General features: G+C 39.7%; 1 protein-coding gene and 1 long non-coding RNA gene across 2 annotated transcripts; both read left to right on the top strand.

Annotated features, from left to right (window-relative positions):
- The first annotated feature begins 1035 nt into the window (after nt 1–1035).
- Nucleotides 1036–6973, top strand: LOC131722924 (uncharacterized). Its single transcript, XR_009320054.1, has 3 exons — nt 1036–1139; nt 4423–4496; nt 6920–6973. It is a non-coding gene; the product is annotated as an uncharacterized LOC131722924 (long non-coding RNA).
- A 2720-nt stretch (nt 6974–9693) lies between these two features.
- Nucleotides 9694–17139, top strand: LOC117432821 (protein N-terminal asparagine amidohydrolase-like). Its single transcript, XM_059016109.1, has 4 exons — nt 9694–9787; nt 10472–10605; nt 11832–11951; nt 16777–17139. Exons 1-4 carry the CDS (start codon nt 9694–9696, stop codon nt 16927–16929), a joined length of 501 nt encoding a protein of 166 aa, XP_058872092.1. The 3' UTR covers nt 16930–17139.
- Nucleotides 17140–17513: the final 374 nt, after the last annotated feature.

The following is a 17513-nucleotide window of genomic DNA, read 5'->3' as shown; positions in this document are numbered from 1 at the left end:
CCGAGTGACCAGCTGATCAATGTTACTGATTTGATCGGAGAGGTATTTGAGGTCATAGGGCAATTTAATATTAATTGACAGAAGAAAAAGAGGGGATTTTAACATGTAAGTGGTGGAAAAAAGAAAGATAAAATAAACATTATTATTAGTAGTAGTAGTAGTATTATTGTCATTGCTGTGCTGGGTATAAGCAACAATATTCAATTCAGCAAAGGTGTAATGCTTAATTTACCCGTTCATTTGTTTCTGTATAAACTAAGAGTAGGAATGCAAGACATTGGCAGAATAAAATGAGCACCGGTGAAACATTGACAGTAATTATTACTATTTAGACATTTAGCATATGTCTTTACAGTATGCATGAATAACTGAAGAAACCCTACAAAATTGTGAATATTTTCACCCAAAATTATATTTTCTTCAAGGTGATTTTTTTTTAAATATACTTTTATTAAGCTGTGGCAATTAAGGAGTGAAATAGGTTGCTCTCTCTTTCTATTATAATCCATTTGGTCCTGACTTAACAGTGACTTCAAACACCAGGTGCATCCCTCCATAATGAGACATGATTGTGTAAATAGCCAATAGCATAAATAGCCAATAGCTGGTGTGCTGATTAGTTAATTATGTTTCAGATCAGTTTTGTTAGAGTGACTTGATTGACATCTTGAGTTTTTGGACTGAGGTTTTGCCGCACGGAAGCCAAACCACGCTTTTTCATATGACTTCACATGCTGCTGCACTAACAGGCCCTCCATGTGCAGCCACACTGGAGCTATGGTGGAGTTAAAACTTTTAAGTGTAAGATGTTGTCAGAACATTAACAGAGAAAAGAGAAAAAATGAGGGTAGGGCAATGTAACACAATGTAACATAACGTAACACAACGTTAACATGATATTTTTTTTTTAGAAACTGCCCTTTAAAAAAAAAAGATTTGACTATTTGTGAATAAGTATTTTTCTGGCATCTCTTCAAAAAGCGTAATGAAGGTTGGATTCTTGTCTTTTCAGGCACTAGCATTGTCAGCCTCGGTCACATTGATGGCAGCAAAGTTGGCGTTGGTGTGAAAGGCATGCTCAATGAAATGAAGGCTGCTCTTTGCAAAGGCAGCGTGGACAAGAGTATCCAGTACCCCAGGTAAGTTTCTGTTAATGCACAGTCTAAATATGCTCAGTTCTTGTGCCAAATTAATAATTGGGGTCAGCATCACCAGATCTGTTCCTAATTTAGTTTGAACAAAAACGGTTGCTATATTTGACATCTTTAACCACCATCTTGCAATTTATCTCATTGCTGACACTTCTATATATAAAAATATTAGAGCGGTGGATGTTGTTGTGATAAGTTTTACATCCAACTAAAAATGTTACCTTCCTGAAATTTTGCACGTATATACTGTTAATTTTGCTTCTAAACAAATGGTAGATGGGTTTCCAAGTTGCATATCTGGTAAAGGCCTCCTCAACGGAGTGCAAGATGCATCCCTATAGGCGAGAGGGAGTTGGTCTCAAATCACGCCTATGTCAATGCCCACTTAGGCTGGTAGGCAGGGCTCCCTCGGTTCATAGAGCTCAAGCAACTTCTCTGGCTCTCTCTCGGGCACCTGCAGGTTCAGGGTGTTAGCAGTTCCAGCTGTATCAAACCCTCCTGACAATGTGCTAGCTGGGCTGTGGGCGCTCTGGGCGTGCAGTGCGAAAAATAGCAGCCGGCTTTGACAACGTATCAGAGGACGCCTGCATGTGTGTGTGCTTTCTCTCAGGTTGATGCGATGAACCAGGTTGAATTAGCCATTCCAAATTGTGGTGAAAAGGGGGGGGGGGGGGGGGTAATTGCAGATTCTAAATAAAAGCCACTGTGAGCCACTGTTAAAAAGGATCACGGGAAACATAGTGTGTGCCTGTGTGCTTATTTGCAAAACGCTGTCTGATAGTGCGGATACAAACCGGCCAATGTTAATCAGATACCAATCAATCAATTAAAGTTTTTCTAATTTGTGCTCATACTTATTTTCTCAAAATCTTAATAACAATACGGCCAAATTGAGTGGTAATCAATGGCTGTGTTTACATGCTGGTAGGTGGTACGGCTGGATTGCAATTTTAGAGTATAGTGGTTAATACTGTACTAATTTAACAATTCCTGCTTTGGACCTTTATGTTGTGTTGATTTGTGTTTAATGTGTATTCAGACATGAACTAAAACTATTTCAAACTGTAACCAGCCATACCACCTGAAATATGTATCTACTGTCATGACTTATTTACCAGGATGTAAACACAGCCATTATCATTATTTACCCTTTCATTTTTTAACAATTGTTTTTTATTTGTTTTCCAGAAAATAAAGTAATACAAGTACAAATGAATATAAACAAATAATGGGAGCTCAAAAACAGACAAAGTTCAACAGTAACAGGAATACAAAATAATAATAATAATAATAATAATAATAATAATAATAATAATAATAATAATAAATTATATGTATGCATACATGTACACAAAATAATAATAGTAATAATAGTCTATCCATACTAGGGCATTGTGAGGCGTGTGAGTTTTAATGGAATGTCCAGAGTATTAATGGAATGTCCAGTCAGCAATTTACGTGTAACCAAAATATGTTTATTGTTTTTGTTACACGATAAAAAATAAAAGAATGGTGTGAGGGAGGGAGGGGGGTGCTGGAACAAATAACGAAAAGAATGGAGGGTCAGTCGTTTCTCAGTCCTCTTGAAGATATCCCAAACATGAAACGGATAAACAAAAGATAGACGTTATTTGTATTCCAAAACACAGTGACAAGAAACTAAAAACCAAAACAAACTGTACTGTGTCTCTCCCTCAAGCCCAATAATCCCGCCTATGTTTTCAAGGACCAACCAGGAACACAGTAGTGCATTTCCTTTAGTATGCAAAGCCCCTCCCCTGTAGTGAGTGGAACACCAATCCCAAACTGACAAGTGTCCTTACAACTCACTTGACTTGAGTGACCGGGATTTACATACTCGCACTTCCGTCCCTCACCAAGGTGATGTCCCTCAAAGATGACTTTTGTCATGATCACGAGACCTTGGTAAGGGAAGTCCCGAGTTAGCTTGATACCTTCTACTGTCGGGAGGCTGAATTACAGACCGAAACCCCTTTGACTCATCACAGGCACTGGTTTGGACATTCTGATCCAAAGGGAAATGTGTGTCAGTGTGCCACCCCCCATACAAGTACTTACCAGGCAGCCCTGCAGTGTGTCTGAGTCCAGACTTCATAGTCATACATCTGCTGTTCAAAATACCTTCACTAACCAATGACCTCTACTAATGATTCATTATGTGTTCTTAACAAGAAAACTAGTTTCCATATATAACAGTTTGTAATTGCCTGTATCAAATTCAAGACCCATGTCCTTCCCCAGAGATCAGAGGATGGGGAGGAGGAGGAAGGGAATTAAAGGAGGTTGGATTTTGAGAGGTTAAGTTTGAGGTGATGCAAGTGCATCCAGGAGGAGATAGCAGACAGACTGGTAGCGATACAGGAGGGGATGTTGGGGTGAGGGGGGGTGAGGGGGGGGGGGGGGAAGGAGAGGAAGACCTGAGCATCATCTGCATAGAAATAGTATGAAAAACCATAGGATGCGAGGAGGGGGGATGTAATGAGAGAACAGGAGAGGATCCAGGACAGATCCTTGGGGGACCCCTGTCACAAGAGACTGTGAGTGGTGGAGGTTATATTAAAAGTCATCTGGATACATTGCAAGCCCAGTGCATGAACGATCGACTTACAGGAGTCCAAAACATCTTTATGTCCTTCGAAACAGCAGGGCAGCAGTGTGGAGTAGTGGTTAGGGCTCTGGACTCTTAACTGGAGGGTCGTGGGTTCAATCCCCGGTTGGGGACACTGCTGCTGTACCCTTGAGCAAGGTCCTTTACCTAGATTGCTCCAGTAAAAATCCAACTGTATAAATGGGTAATTGTATGTAAAAATAATGTGATACCTTGTAACAATTGTAAGTCGCCCTGGATAAGGGCGTCTGCTAAGAAATAAATAATAATAAATATTATTATTTATTATTATTCAAATTTGCGCTGTTACTGGGTGTCCATCATCGATTTTGGTTAGTTGGGGGATCGTTGCACACCCTAATATGCATTAGCCACAGCCTCAAATCAGCCCATTTTTCGAGGGCAGACACTATTGTGGGCAGATGTTATGCAGTAGCGTTTGCATACTGTTGACACATTTCACTTTACAGAATAGAGCCCATTGTATGTTATTGTTTGACAAACCTTGTAAGTCCTCCTTGGATAAAAGGCATCTGTTAAATGTCTGAATAATAATAATAATAATAATAATAATAATAATAATAATAATAATAATAATAATAATAATAATAATAATAATAATACCATTGCTTTTGTCCACAGTGTGGATTTGTACATGGCAGGGGGATTCTGTGATAACAAAAGGACTTCTCAAAGCAACACCATGAAGCTGCTTCGTAAGTCGACTCTAGCTTTATGTCCCTGTCAATCTGAAGTTCAACAGCCGCTTCATATGGGCAACTCAAATCAGAACTGTCATTCCCTAAGCACAACAAAGGGCTGGTTTCACCGACCCCGATTAGCAGCAGTCCTCGATTTTTCTTACCTAAATTAACAATGGGGTGGTCCAAGATCAGTGCTAAATCAGGGGCTGTGAAAACCACTGGTATCCAAAAGAGTGACAGGGTCATTGTAATTAAAAATGTTAGTGTTACAATTGGAATTGAGCCCAGTTTGTTCCAATTATCCACATCTTTGTATAAAGAAATGTCTCGGATTTCTTAATCTTAAAAGTATTTTTCAAGTCCGTTCTGTGGCCCATAGGGTCTGATTTTACAGCTTCTAATTTTAAATGACCATCATTGACCTGTGGGGACTTGTTTATTTGTTTTAGTTTTCTTTAAATATTTATATTTTCTTCCAATATTTAATGTATTTTCCTTGAGGTTCACATGACTTAATTCTAAAGTGATACAACCCAGAATGCTGGAATTTTTTGTTTAGTAAGAACATAAGAACATAAGAACGTTTACAAATGAGAGGAGGCCATTCAGCCCATCTTGTTCGTTTGGTTGTTAGTAGTTTATTGATCCCAGAATCTCATCAAGCAGCTTCTTGAAGGATCCCAGGGTGTCAGCTTCAACAACATTACTGGGGAGTTGGTTCCAGACCCTCACAATTCTCTGTGTAAAAAAGTCCCTCCTATTTTCTGTTCTGAATGCCCCTTTATCTAATCTCCATTTGTGACCCCTGGTCCTTGTTTCTTTTTTCAGGTCAAAAAAGTCCCCTGGGTTGACATTGTCTATACCTTTTAGGATTTTGAATGCTTGAATCAGATCGCCTCGTAGTCTTCTTTATTCAAGACTGAATAGATTCAATTATTTTAGCCTGTCTGCATACGACATGCCTTTTAAACCTGGGATAATTCTGGTTGCTCTTCTTTGCACTCTTTCTAGAGCAGCAATATCCTTTTTGTAACGAGGTGACCAGAACTGAACACAATATTCTAGGTGAGGTCTTACTAATGCATTGTAAAGTTTTAACATTACTTCCCTTGATTTAAATTCAACACTTCTCACAATATATCCGAGCATCTTGTTAGCCTTTTTTATAGCTTCCCCACATTGTCTAGATGAAGACATTTCTGAGTCAACATAAACTCCTAGGTCTTTTTCATAGATCCCTTCTTCAATTTCACTATCTCCCATATGATATTTATAGTGCACATTTTTATTGCCTGCATGCAATAAATTACACTTTTCTCTATTAAATTTCATTTGCCATGTGTCTGCTCAATTCTGAATGGTGTCTAGATCATTTTGAATGACCTTTGCTGCTTCAACAGTGTTTGCCACTCCTCCTATTTTTGTGTTGTCTGCAAATTTAACGAGTTTGCTTACTATACCAGAATCGAAATCATTACTGTAGATTAGGAATAGCAGAGGACCTATTACTGATCCCTGTGGTACACCACTGGTTACCTCACTCCATTTTGAGGTTTCTCCTCTAATCAACACTTTGTTTTCTACATGTTAACCACTCCCTAATCCATGTGCATGCATTTCTTTGAATCCCTACTGCGTTCAGTTTGAGAATTAATCTTTTGTGTGGGACTTTGTCAAAAGCTTTCTAGAAATCTAAATAAACCATGTCGTATGCTTTGCAATTATCCATTTTCAATGTTGCATCCTCAAAAAAGTCAAGTAGGTTAGTTAGACACGATCTCCCTTTCCTAAAACCATGATGGCTGTCTCCCAGGATATTGTTACCATAAAGGTCATTTTCCATTTTGGATCTTATTATAGTTTCCATAAGTTTACATATAATAGAAGTCAGGCTTATTGGTCTGTAGTTACCTGGTTTGGTTTTGTCTCCCTTTTTGTGGATCGGTATTACGTTTGCTATTTTCCAGTTTTTCGGTACAACCCCTGTGTCAAGAGACTGTTGCGTGATCTTGGTTAGCGGTTTGTAAATAACTTCTTTCATTTCTTTGAGTACTATTGGGAGGATCTCATCTGGCCCAGGGGATTTGTTTATTTTAAGAGCTCCTAGTCCCTTTAACACTTCTGCCTCTGTTATGCTAAAGTTATTTAAAATTGGATAGGAACAGGTCGACAATAAGAAAATAAAAATGACTGGGAGAGCACTTTCCAGCAGGTAGCGCATTTCATTTTGACATGAAAGAGAACTACTTCTCTTACTGCTCTTTCAGGATGCAATGTGTCAGACGTCAGATCCATCTCAGATGCAAGTGCAGTGGAAAGACAGCTTGCATAGCCATAAGGGTATCTGAAATGATAACAGAGGGAAAAAAAATATGTATGCTTCTACAAATGTGTATTTAGTCTTTCTGTGCTTTTCCATTTGTTTTTGTTTGCAGAGTTCTTTATGAAGCAGGAAATCAACATTCACATTCAGTTGGCTTGCGTGTCAGATAAAAATCACATAGCAGTTACATTTATTGGAAATGGCTCTCTTTCTTTTTCTCTTTCCTCAGTGAATATCTAATTATTTAAAGAACTTGCCCGCAGCCTGATCTCAGAGGCTAAGCAGGGCTGGGCCAGGTCAGTACTTGGATGGTAGGGAAAAACAGATTGCTGTGTGCAGTGGTGTTGGTGGACCAGTAGGTGGCACTCTTCCCTCTGGACCAGGAATTCCCAAACCAATGCCTCAGTAGTGTCACAGGGACACTGTTCTGTATGTCAGAGACGTTAAACTCTCTGTGGTCATTAAAAATCAAATTTCAAGAAGAGTAGGGATGCTAACTCTAACCCTGGTGTCCTGGCTAAAATCCCAACTCACCAATAACTGCTTCCCCATATTCTTCCACTCCCCTTCATCCAGTTGTACTGCTTACTTAATCATTGTTTTGTTTAATAATTTATTAACATGTTCTTTATTAAAAGTGACATTCATATAATCTACAAATTCAGGTTATCACAACGTTGTCACAAAGTGGGCTATAATGTTGGTTTTAAATTTAGTGACATAACCTCTATTTCGCAATGCTAATCTGTATGACATAACATTAAGAACTGTAAAAGCCTAGCTCTATATAGAGAAATAGTACAAGAGAATTATTCGTTATGTTAACTCTACAAAAAAAAAACTTTCTTCTGTCACTTTCAGTTATTGATAGCCTACACATTTTATTACTTATTTAATAAAAAGTGTGGGGCAGTCTTCCATCGCGGACTGGGTCAATTTAGGGTTAAAAAATATGTGTGTCTGTGGCATTGCAAAATAGAGGTTATGTCACTAAATTTAAAACCAAGATTACAGCTCACTTTGTGACAGTTGTGATAACATGAATTTGTAGATCAGTTATAATTCTCTCAGATCAGCCAATAAACACAAATATACAGAACACAAATAACATTGAACTGATCAGGCTTAAAGTCTCAGACGGAAGATAAGCCAATAAACATAAATTACAGAAAACAACAAAAGAAAAAAACAATAGAACCAGCAATAATTTCAAGATGGCCTATGTAGTGCTCTACCCATAGGGGGCATAAGGCCATATAACCAAAAGAAAAACAAAATCCCCTCTCTCGAGTTGCTAACTTTGTTTGCTTTCATTTTCTCAGGAGCTAAACAAAGTAACAGAGCTCAAACGGTACATACAGTCCCTCAATCGTGCACCAAACAATTGACGTTCAGTCTTATCCATGGCATTTAACACGGTCACAGAAATAAATCCAGCAACCGATGCTTTCTGTACAGAATAGGAAAATCAAAATAAATTTTCAAACCAGATCCCCGGCTCCTGGTATTGACCTTGTCCGGTTAATAAAGTGGTGCAGTTTCCTTGATCTTCACAAAAGATGAATCCGTGGGAGCTTTTTACTGTCCTTTCTCCTAAATCGTCCAAGGAAAGGGGAAGTGAAAGCACCAGTTTCCCTCAACCTCCTTGCCGCATGTTTCTTTGTTGGTTGTGACCTTTCGTGATAGTAGAAATCGAACTTTGGCTGAGCTCAGAGAAAGTGTTAATGCACTAGCTAGATAGAGTAATGTGGCGGAGTGTCCCACCCCTATATTTATATGGGCACTGTTTATTATTATTTGGATTATTGTTTGCGGCGAGGATAAAAGCGCTGCGTATTTGTTATTGTTTTTGTATTTTTAAAAACCCAGTGAGGATGCGTGACTGATCAGCTAGTGATTTATTTAGTTAGCTGACAGTCACGCATCCTTATTAAACTTGTGCAGACGGTGACCATCTCCCGAGTTAATTCATTGATTAATTGTTGCTAATCGGAAGATGGTCACTGTATATAAACCTGCAGCTCTCTACCCTCAGCGGAGAGCATATTAGGAGTGAGAGCGGAGAGAGCAAACTAAACTTAAAAATAACTGCGGAGCGTGCTGGTTTACACCAGCACGATACTTATTTGTTTATTTGTTTGGCCCTTGTGCCTTTTTGTTTGTTGTTTGTTTAAATCTTTTGTTTATTCATTTAATAAATATGCTGAGCGCCGTAGCGTTCAGCTTCACCACCGCCATTCCATCCGTTCATTGCCTTTGTTTACTTCCTGGTCCGTGACATCACTACCCACACGTCACTGCAACAACAGCTCGGCCACAAGTAACAATAATAATAAAAAAAAAAAACTAAACTCGAGGAGGGATATTTAAAGAAACCAAAAAACAAACAAGGCACATTGCAGGCTGTAAAGACACACAGTCACTCAAGCAGCAGGCAGAACGATTAGACCAAGTGCAGACATGTTATACAGCCAGGCCACAGCCAGGCATCAAGCTCCGTGCTCAATTGTCTTTTAAAGAAACAGGGCGCTGATAATCCCAGTTCGCCACAACTAATAACGTGCCTCAATGTCTGGTAGCCAAGGCTAAGAATGAAAATAGCACAAAATAACACAACAATAGTGTACTAGTCCCACAGTTGTTGTTCCCAGCTGCAGTCTTATCTCAGTCTTCCCAGAAGCTTAAAAGAACAAGTTTAAGATGGTACAATTACTCACACTCGCACGTTGTTAGTCTCTCTCACACACACACACACACACACACACACACACATACATACTAGTTGGGTCAAAGGCCTCACTTCGATTTAGAGGTCCTTAAGCCTTACAATAGAAACCTGTTCACGCTGTGCCTATAAATTGAAAACAAAACAAAAAGAAAAAAGAAATGACACTAACGCACATTGCACATTTTTCCCTCCACCTAGAGCTGAACGATGTTGTCCGTGAGGGGAATCACTGGCCTGTTGTGTATGGTGTAGGTAAGATACAAATGTACAAATGTACAAATGACAGTATACAAAGGGATTTAAATAGGTGGTCCATAGCGCAATACTGTACCCATAGTGTGAAAACACTGGACCCACGGACCCAATATCGACGGCTCAGTGCGCATTTGTGGACCATTCACAAAGATAAAGATGCGAGTGGTTTAAAGTTGTTTAAAGGGTTCCTATAAACCTATCAATATAGTAATAAATGCCTTTGCTTACTTGTCAGCATCCCCAAATGATTTAATATGATCTGATCGTTTTCCAAAAATGTAATTGGTTACTACTCAATTTCCTAGTATTTATTAAAATCCTATATCCTACCTCCAGTAACCAAGGTTAATCTTAGTAAATCATTCTGTTGAAATCGATTTGCTCTAGTGTGTTTTGTGCATTTAAATCGGTGTGTTCAGTTATAAAAAAAGGCATTATTATTTGAAGGCAAAAAATTAAAAAAATGTAATTACTACAAAAACTGATTTTCACCAATGTGCCAAAAAAAATCCTCCATCCCACGGATATCAATCAGTCCTTTATTTAATACAGCGCCCTTCGCAACAAGTTATATGAAGTATGTTAAATGCCATCTTGATCTGGTTTAAGACCGACTTGATAACCCTTGAAAACAAGAAGTTGTTGTATAATATTATACCATTCATATTTTTGTTTTTGCAGGAGTGAGTTTTGCAAGGAATTCCTGCTTTGGTCCTGGACTCCTTGACATCTACCCAGCCTCTTTTCCAAAAGAGAATGAATCAGTAATTCCTCAGATCACTCTCAGAGGCGCAAGACTCGTAATGGACAAAACGGTACCAGCCTTACCTTCTCTTTGCTGCTGTGTTAAAATGTGTGCATTTTCTGGGGGCAACCCCTTCAGTAGCAGAATTAGGCTGATCGATCGCTAGGGTTTGGCGGGGGTGGGTTTACATTAAGTCGGCTGGGGCTGCCTTGGTTCCCCCCGCTCGAGCGACTCCTGTGGTACTCTGGAAAGAATGGCCAGAATCGTCACGGATAGTCCAGTATTAGTTTCTTCTGGGTCTTCAGGATAAGAGCATGTATCAATCAAGACGACTGAGCCAGGGGGGCAGTGCACAGTTAGCTGAGTGACACTGTGTGTGTGTGTGTTGTGTGTGTGTGTGTATGGGGGGGGGGGTGCGGTTGGATGGGCTGGCTGGGGGATTCTTGGCTTGCTTGTGTGTCAGTGACCCTTGTGTGTTTATTAAGGTGGTGATGTTGTTAGTTAGGGCTGCAATCAAACCATATTCTACAAGAAAGACATACTGTAGTACGTTCCTGGGTGAACAGAAGTTGTTGGGTTAATGATTCAAGTCCTTGGAGGACATTCATTGTCTTCAATATAAAAAACGAATTTCAAAATATGCATGAAACGCAGTATTTTGGGGTTGGGCCAAATTTAAAACATCAAACTTCCTACCACCCCTCCGAATGGAGTTTTAAACTAAAGTTCTAGAGAGATATCAAACCCCAATCTCGCCCTCACTGAGCATTAATACAAATCACAAACCCTTTTTCCCAGCATTCATCGTTTCGATTCGCATCCCTCCACCCTCCCCAGATACCGCCTTTGCAGCAAACTCCCTGGCTCAGTCCATATAGTGGAGGTGTTCTGATGCCTCAACCACTTGGCCAGGCCATTGTTCCCTCAGCCAAGCGAATTAAAGCCAAACCACATTTAATTACCATCTACTAAAGCTACTGAATTGTAACTCACCATGTAACTGATGTTGGGTTACCTTTGGGGAGGAGCAAGAAGTCTCTGGCAAAACAAAAAGCCATTTGATAATTTGAGATTTGGCGTAGGGCTAAAAGTTTGGATTTGGCCAGAGCCCTGGTCTTTTTTTGCAGTGAAATCAATGAGACAGATGTGTCTGAGACCAGTGCTGCTATGCTTCAGGGTATGGACTGAAACGACTGAACGCTCAACCATCACTTTAGATTTTAATCATTTTGAATTGCAGGGGAATAGACCTATGATTTTCTTTTTCTCATTTTTTCCCCCACACTAATCCTGTAGATGCGTAGTCTGTACGATGGTAAGAAAAAGCAAATGACAATCGGACCATATGACTGGTTTTGGGATTTTGTGAAGAATGACGATGACACCAGGGATTTAACAGATGGAGAAATAAGAAGGGTAAGTCATTCTTGAGATGTTTTATTATTATTACTTAGACATTTAGCAAATTATCCCAGGCAATTTACAGGGTTTGTCAAACAATAAAATGCAACGTGCTGTAAAAACAACACAACAGCATAACAACCTCGACATCGCTATAGATTAAAAAAATAAATAATAATCAGCACGCACGCAACAGAGAACATTAAAAAATAATGAAAAATATGCCAGCAGACTAAATAGGACAGCTGAGGAATATGGTAGTAAAAAGGCAGATTAAAGTTCTCTCTTTTTCTTGCCATCATGGAGAATTCATATGATTAACAGGTTTATGGGAATATGGAGCAGGAGCGAACCAGGTTTGGTAGAGTTTGCATGTGAAAATGATTTGGTGTAAGCGCAGTTGGGAAGTTGAATGTCATTTTGAGTTTGAAGGAGAAACGCAGAGATACCGAGAACGAGACAGCTGACGCTGTTATCCAAAGTGACTTACATTTGTACCCATTTAGACACAGTGTTTATGCTAGGCGGCACCATTGTGCCAATGCCCCCCTGAAATAAAAAATATCCCGCTGAATTTTTGTTAACGCGCCCGTGTGTCCCCCTTCCCAGACGCAATACCAATAAGCAGTAAAATGGCGTCTGCTGTGCTTAATGCATTTTGTATTACTATGACAATTCTGTTTGTTGTTTTCAAATACTGACACCAGATTAATCTTTTTGTTTGTTTACACTTGCCTTTTACAACATTTTAACCAATGCCATTTTCATAATTAAACTCCCGTGCCACTATTCTCCAGTCCAGTAGAAGGCGCCACAGCCTACAGTAGTGCTCGCACCCTCCCTACAGTTACAGTAAGTTACAAAGTAAGCCAGTCACATCAGGCTTGTTAACATGGCCCAGCGCAAATAGCCTTGTATCCTTGTTACAGCCGACCGTGAATAAAAACTTGATGGTTTTATTTCAATATTGAACTATATTTAATTGTCAGAATGTTAGCATATATGAATCAGTATGTAATAAGTCTTCTAAATGACATTTTCTACTCACCTACTTTCATTTTTTTCTGTACATCTTTACATCCAACACTACACTATTTTTTAATCGCAATACAGAATTCACAATTCTGCACAGACATTTGCAGAATTTGTCTCACATAGGAAACCGTTTTATTATTATTATTATTATTATTATTATTATTATTATTATTAAATCAGAAATGCAGGCATGTTGATTTGCTGTAGCTTATTTTGGTGCCTGCAGCAGCACCCAACAGCTTCCGTCTAAACTACAGGATGAACCCCCTCCGGGGCCCTCTGAGTGCATGGGCCCCAGCGCAGTTGCACCTGCTGCACCTGCTATTGCTCCGCCACTGCTGTATTATTATTAGTTTATTTAGCAGACGCCTTTATCCAAGGCGACTTACAGAGACTAGGGTGTGTGAACTATGCATCAGCTGCAGAGTCACTTACAATTACGTCTCACCCGAAAGACAGAGCACAAGGAGGTTAAGTGACTTGCTCAGGGTCACACAATGTATCTGTACTACAGTGTTGATTTTGATATGCCAGCTGCACTAGCAGTCTTGCGGAGAAATATGTTCGTTAGACTTGCTTTGCGTGCTTGCTGGGGGAAAAAGATCGATCTTCCCTCACAAATATTTGACAAAACAGTTATTTACTCATGCAGTCACGAACATCATCTGTATTTTGCCACAGCAAATTTGTAATGGCAAATTCATATGAGCGGAGGTGCTCAAACAGACGCTGCCCTCGAGTGATTCTGCAAACACTATTTAGCGCCCATCTGGGACCTTTGCGACACCGCCCGGTATCAGCACAAATTTCGAGGTGTGTCCTTATTAACATACAAATCGAAGTGATTCTGCAAACCTCCACAATACACCTTAATGTTTGCTGGAAAGAGGTTAAAATAATAGTACTATATGTTAATAAGGTGACATCTTATATTTTGCGCTGATACTGGGTGGTATTGAAATGGTTGTGTGCAGAAAGTGAAAACCAGTTTTCTTTAGCGCGCACCTCAAAACAGCTGCAGAATCGCATTTTCATGGGCAGACACTATGGTGCCCAGACACAATGGAGTTAGCGTTAGCGTTCTGTTGACACGTTTGACTTTGCAGAATAGAGTCCATTGTGTTTATTTGTCATTTTACTATAGTAAAAGGCAAACTAGTGTAACACTAAATGTGGAACATCCTTTGTTCATTTTTTATTGAACATAGCCTATGATTGTTGAGGTTTTATTTACTTACTTAGTCTATAGTTGCATAATTTAATGCTTTAATGATTAATTATGTAAGTAAACAAAACATTTAATGCATGCGAGTGTAATGCATCCTGTGACAAACCGTCTTGGTTGTACACATTTCCAGGTCTTTTACACTCACTTAAAGTGGAAGCAGAACACAACAATGGATGTAAGGCTGAAACAGGGTTTTGCCTGTATATTTATTACAATAACAAAAAAAAATAAAACAAACAAAAACCTAACTCGCACTGGAGTCTTCTCTGATAGTTAGTTTTCCCCCTAACTACGTTGCTTACCAGATAACTTTTTTTAATCAGCCCTCGTGCTTTTCTCTCTCTCTCTCTCTCTCTCTCTCTCTCTCTCAGGTGGACTCATTTGTATAAAATGGTTGACTCGGTGGTTCTTTCGTACTATCAGAACTACATGCACAAAAATAATGAATGAAAACCCCCAAATAAATACATTTGTACATGTGCGGGCCTCTGCACTGTCACAATCCGTACAGTAAACTGTATCCATACACAGTAGATAGATAGAATGATAGATTATTAAGAAGTTTCTGCCGGTCGATTCCTGGTGAAATAGGCTATAAATTAATTTGTTACACCATTACAAATGAATTATTCAACTCAAAGAATGTAGCTCAATAAACAATCCCCCCTTGAGGTGAAGCCAGTGAGACACAGGAATACAAAAGGAAATAAGTGCTTTATTTATTTTTTAAAAATCTAAACAATTTGACATCTGATCAGCCATTTGTTGTATTTATCTGTCAGGTATTTCATTAAACGGACGCTTGATTGTCTATTATCTGTTCGTGCTTCACATGCATGCAGGCTAATTGATTTGCATCTGATTGACATCGGCCGATTGTGGGAGCGTGTGGCAAAGTGGGTTATAGTGTGCAGGTGCAGAGGTGATGCAGTGCTCCAAACAATGACAGACACAGTACTGGTGATATGATGGTTCTTTTATTTTTAATCCAATAGTCGAACTTACCAACAGAAAACAATAATGAAATACAGGCAGTACTCAATGCTTGGTACTGCTCTGTATAAATAATGCACAGGGAAGTCCCAAATGATAACACACGAATCCACACACAAATAGACACACACAGACAAAACATACACGGTCACCAGTCCTTTAGTGAGTGCAGTAGTGATAGTGGTGAATATAACGATAATGGGCTTTAATGCAGTGATGTTCCGGTTGGGTGCTGGCCTCTGGCGACAGCTCCAGAACTTGTGTTTAGCCGTCTAACAAACAGATAAGTAACAGTTAGACAAACGAAGACAAAACACTCACGGAACATTTAACACGGGTCCTTCTGGTCTCCAGTACATTTACCCAAAATGAAGGAACAGATTACGATTCTCCATTCCCTTTTTATGCTGTCACACATGACCCCTTGGTAAACGAGTGCAACCACCTCTCCAATCTGTGGCTGCCACATCATTTACCTTCCGGGTCAATGCATTCTTGCAACGGAGTCTCGCCTCATCCAGATTGGCCGACATCCCGACCCTGGGAAAGAACTGTCAGACCAGCCCGTCCAAAGAACTCTGTTCTTGCTGCTTAGCGCCCTCACAGGTCGGGAGGGAGATTTACAACCAAGATTCACTGTATTTCTGTCACGGAGCTCCTTCATATGTTTGTTTCTGTAAGTCCTTTAAGGGGAAACCAGACAGCTGACATTTCCACATTCCACATTTCCAGACAGGGATTCCTTTAAAAGTTATGTGTGATTTTAATGAGGTGCTCGTTTTGTAAAAACTCCAATCCGTCTCACAGTGTCACAGGCCTTATCCTCCCGTTGTGAACCCCTTTCCTCACTGAGATCAGGAATTCTGACTTTGTGTGTGTATTTTAAATCTCGCCTTCAAACTTAATAGTTCAAACTGACTTTTTTTTTATATAAATTGAGAATCTGCAATTACCGCCCCCCCCCCCCCCTCTTTTCACCCCAATTTGGAATGGTCAATTCAACTTGGTTCATCAAATCGACTCTGTGGCTCCTCAGGAGGGATGAGACAAAGCACACACACACACACACAGTCATCCTTTGATACTCATGCTATTTTTCACACTGCAAGCCCAGAGCACCCACAGCCCAGCTAAAACATTGAGGGTTTCGATGCAGCTGAAAACTGCTAACACTCGGAATCTGCAGGGGCCCGAGAGAGAGGCCACAGGAGTCGCTGTGATGAACCAAAGGAGCCCCATCTGACTTAAACCCTCCCCACCCTGGCGACGCTCTGTCAATTTCACACCGCCCCACTGGGAATTCCCAGCCAAAGTGGGCAATGGCATAGGTGGGATTGGAGCCCAGCTGCCTTGCCTATAGAGACGCATCCTTATATTCTATCATGTCTTCCTTTCCTGGCTTTTAATGTACAGCGTTTTGCAATGACCCACCATGAAAAGTGCTTTATAAAATAAAGTTTATTATTATTATTATTATTATTATTATTATTATTATTATTAATAATGATGTCTCGCGCAGGAGTACTCTACTTAAGTATTTTCAAGTCTCACTGAATTTTTTATTTCTTTTTTTGTTTTTGGCAGAATTTTTCGACTTCACCCCTGGTTGAAAAGCCAGAATTCTCCCAAACGATCAAGGAGCAGTACAAGTACCTCGCTGACAATGTGATCCTCAAAAGCACCACAAATCAGGTCCTTTGTTACAGCTTGATTCCAGAAGGATGGGTGCCATCATAAAAATATATACATTTGAAAAGTAAATTAATATTGGACATCATTAAATTATACATAAAAACTGTAAGCACTTATTGATATAGCACACACATCAATCATAAAAATTGTTTTCAAAGGTTTTTTTCTCTTTTAAGTGGAGGATCGATCCAATATAAAGATGTACTCTTGATTAATAAATCTGATGCTTACCACCTTCCAACTGCTGTTGTGAACCACCCCCCCCCCCCCCCCAAAAAAAAAAAACAATAAAGATGGATTTTGCAACCAAAATTTTGACTTTTTATTCTTTTCATGGAGTGAGTGACGACTTAGGGCCTCATGCACTGAACAGCGTTAACGTGTTTTGCACACAGTAAGCCCGTTACTGCATGTTTTGTACACCTGCTGTATTCACTAACCAGTTGCACTTGCATGCAAAATGAATTGCGTGGAAAAAGGTACCGCTTGCAAGTCACTTAAATAATGAATAACTTTAATGCATGGAAATGTATTTAAATTGTTTCCCCTAATACTCTCTTTAATTAGAAGACAGTGGGTGCGTTCACGGCACTTTTCTGCCGCCTGGATTGCAGAGGGTCGTCTGCGTC

Source organism: Acipenser ruthenus, chromosome 52, assembly GCF_902713425.1.
Source record: "Acipenser ruthenus chromosome 52, fAciRut3.2 maternal haplotype, whole genome shotgun sequence".
Classification (NCBI taxonomy): Eukaryota; Metazoa; Chordata; class Actinopteri; order Acipenseriformes; family Acipenseridae; genus Acipenser; species Acipenser ruthenus.
The sequence above is the reverse complement of the archived record's forward strand: the minus strand, read 5'-3'. Positions and strand labels throughout refer to the sequence as shown.

Coding starts and splice junctions, on each gene's coding strand:
- LOC117432821 (XM_059016109.1), top strand. CDS start 9,694: ATGACACTAACGCACATTGCACATTTTTCCCTCCACCTAGAGCTGAAC. Junction 9,788..10,471: donor GCCTGTTGTGTATGGTGTAG/GTAAGATACAAA, acceptor TTGTTTTTGCAG/GAGTGAGTTTTGCAAGGAAT. Junction 11,952..16,776: donor CAGATGGAGAAATAAGAAGG/GTAAGTCATTCT, acceptor TGTTTTTGGCAG/AATTTTTCGACTTCACCCCT.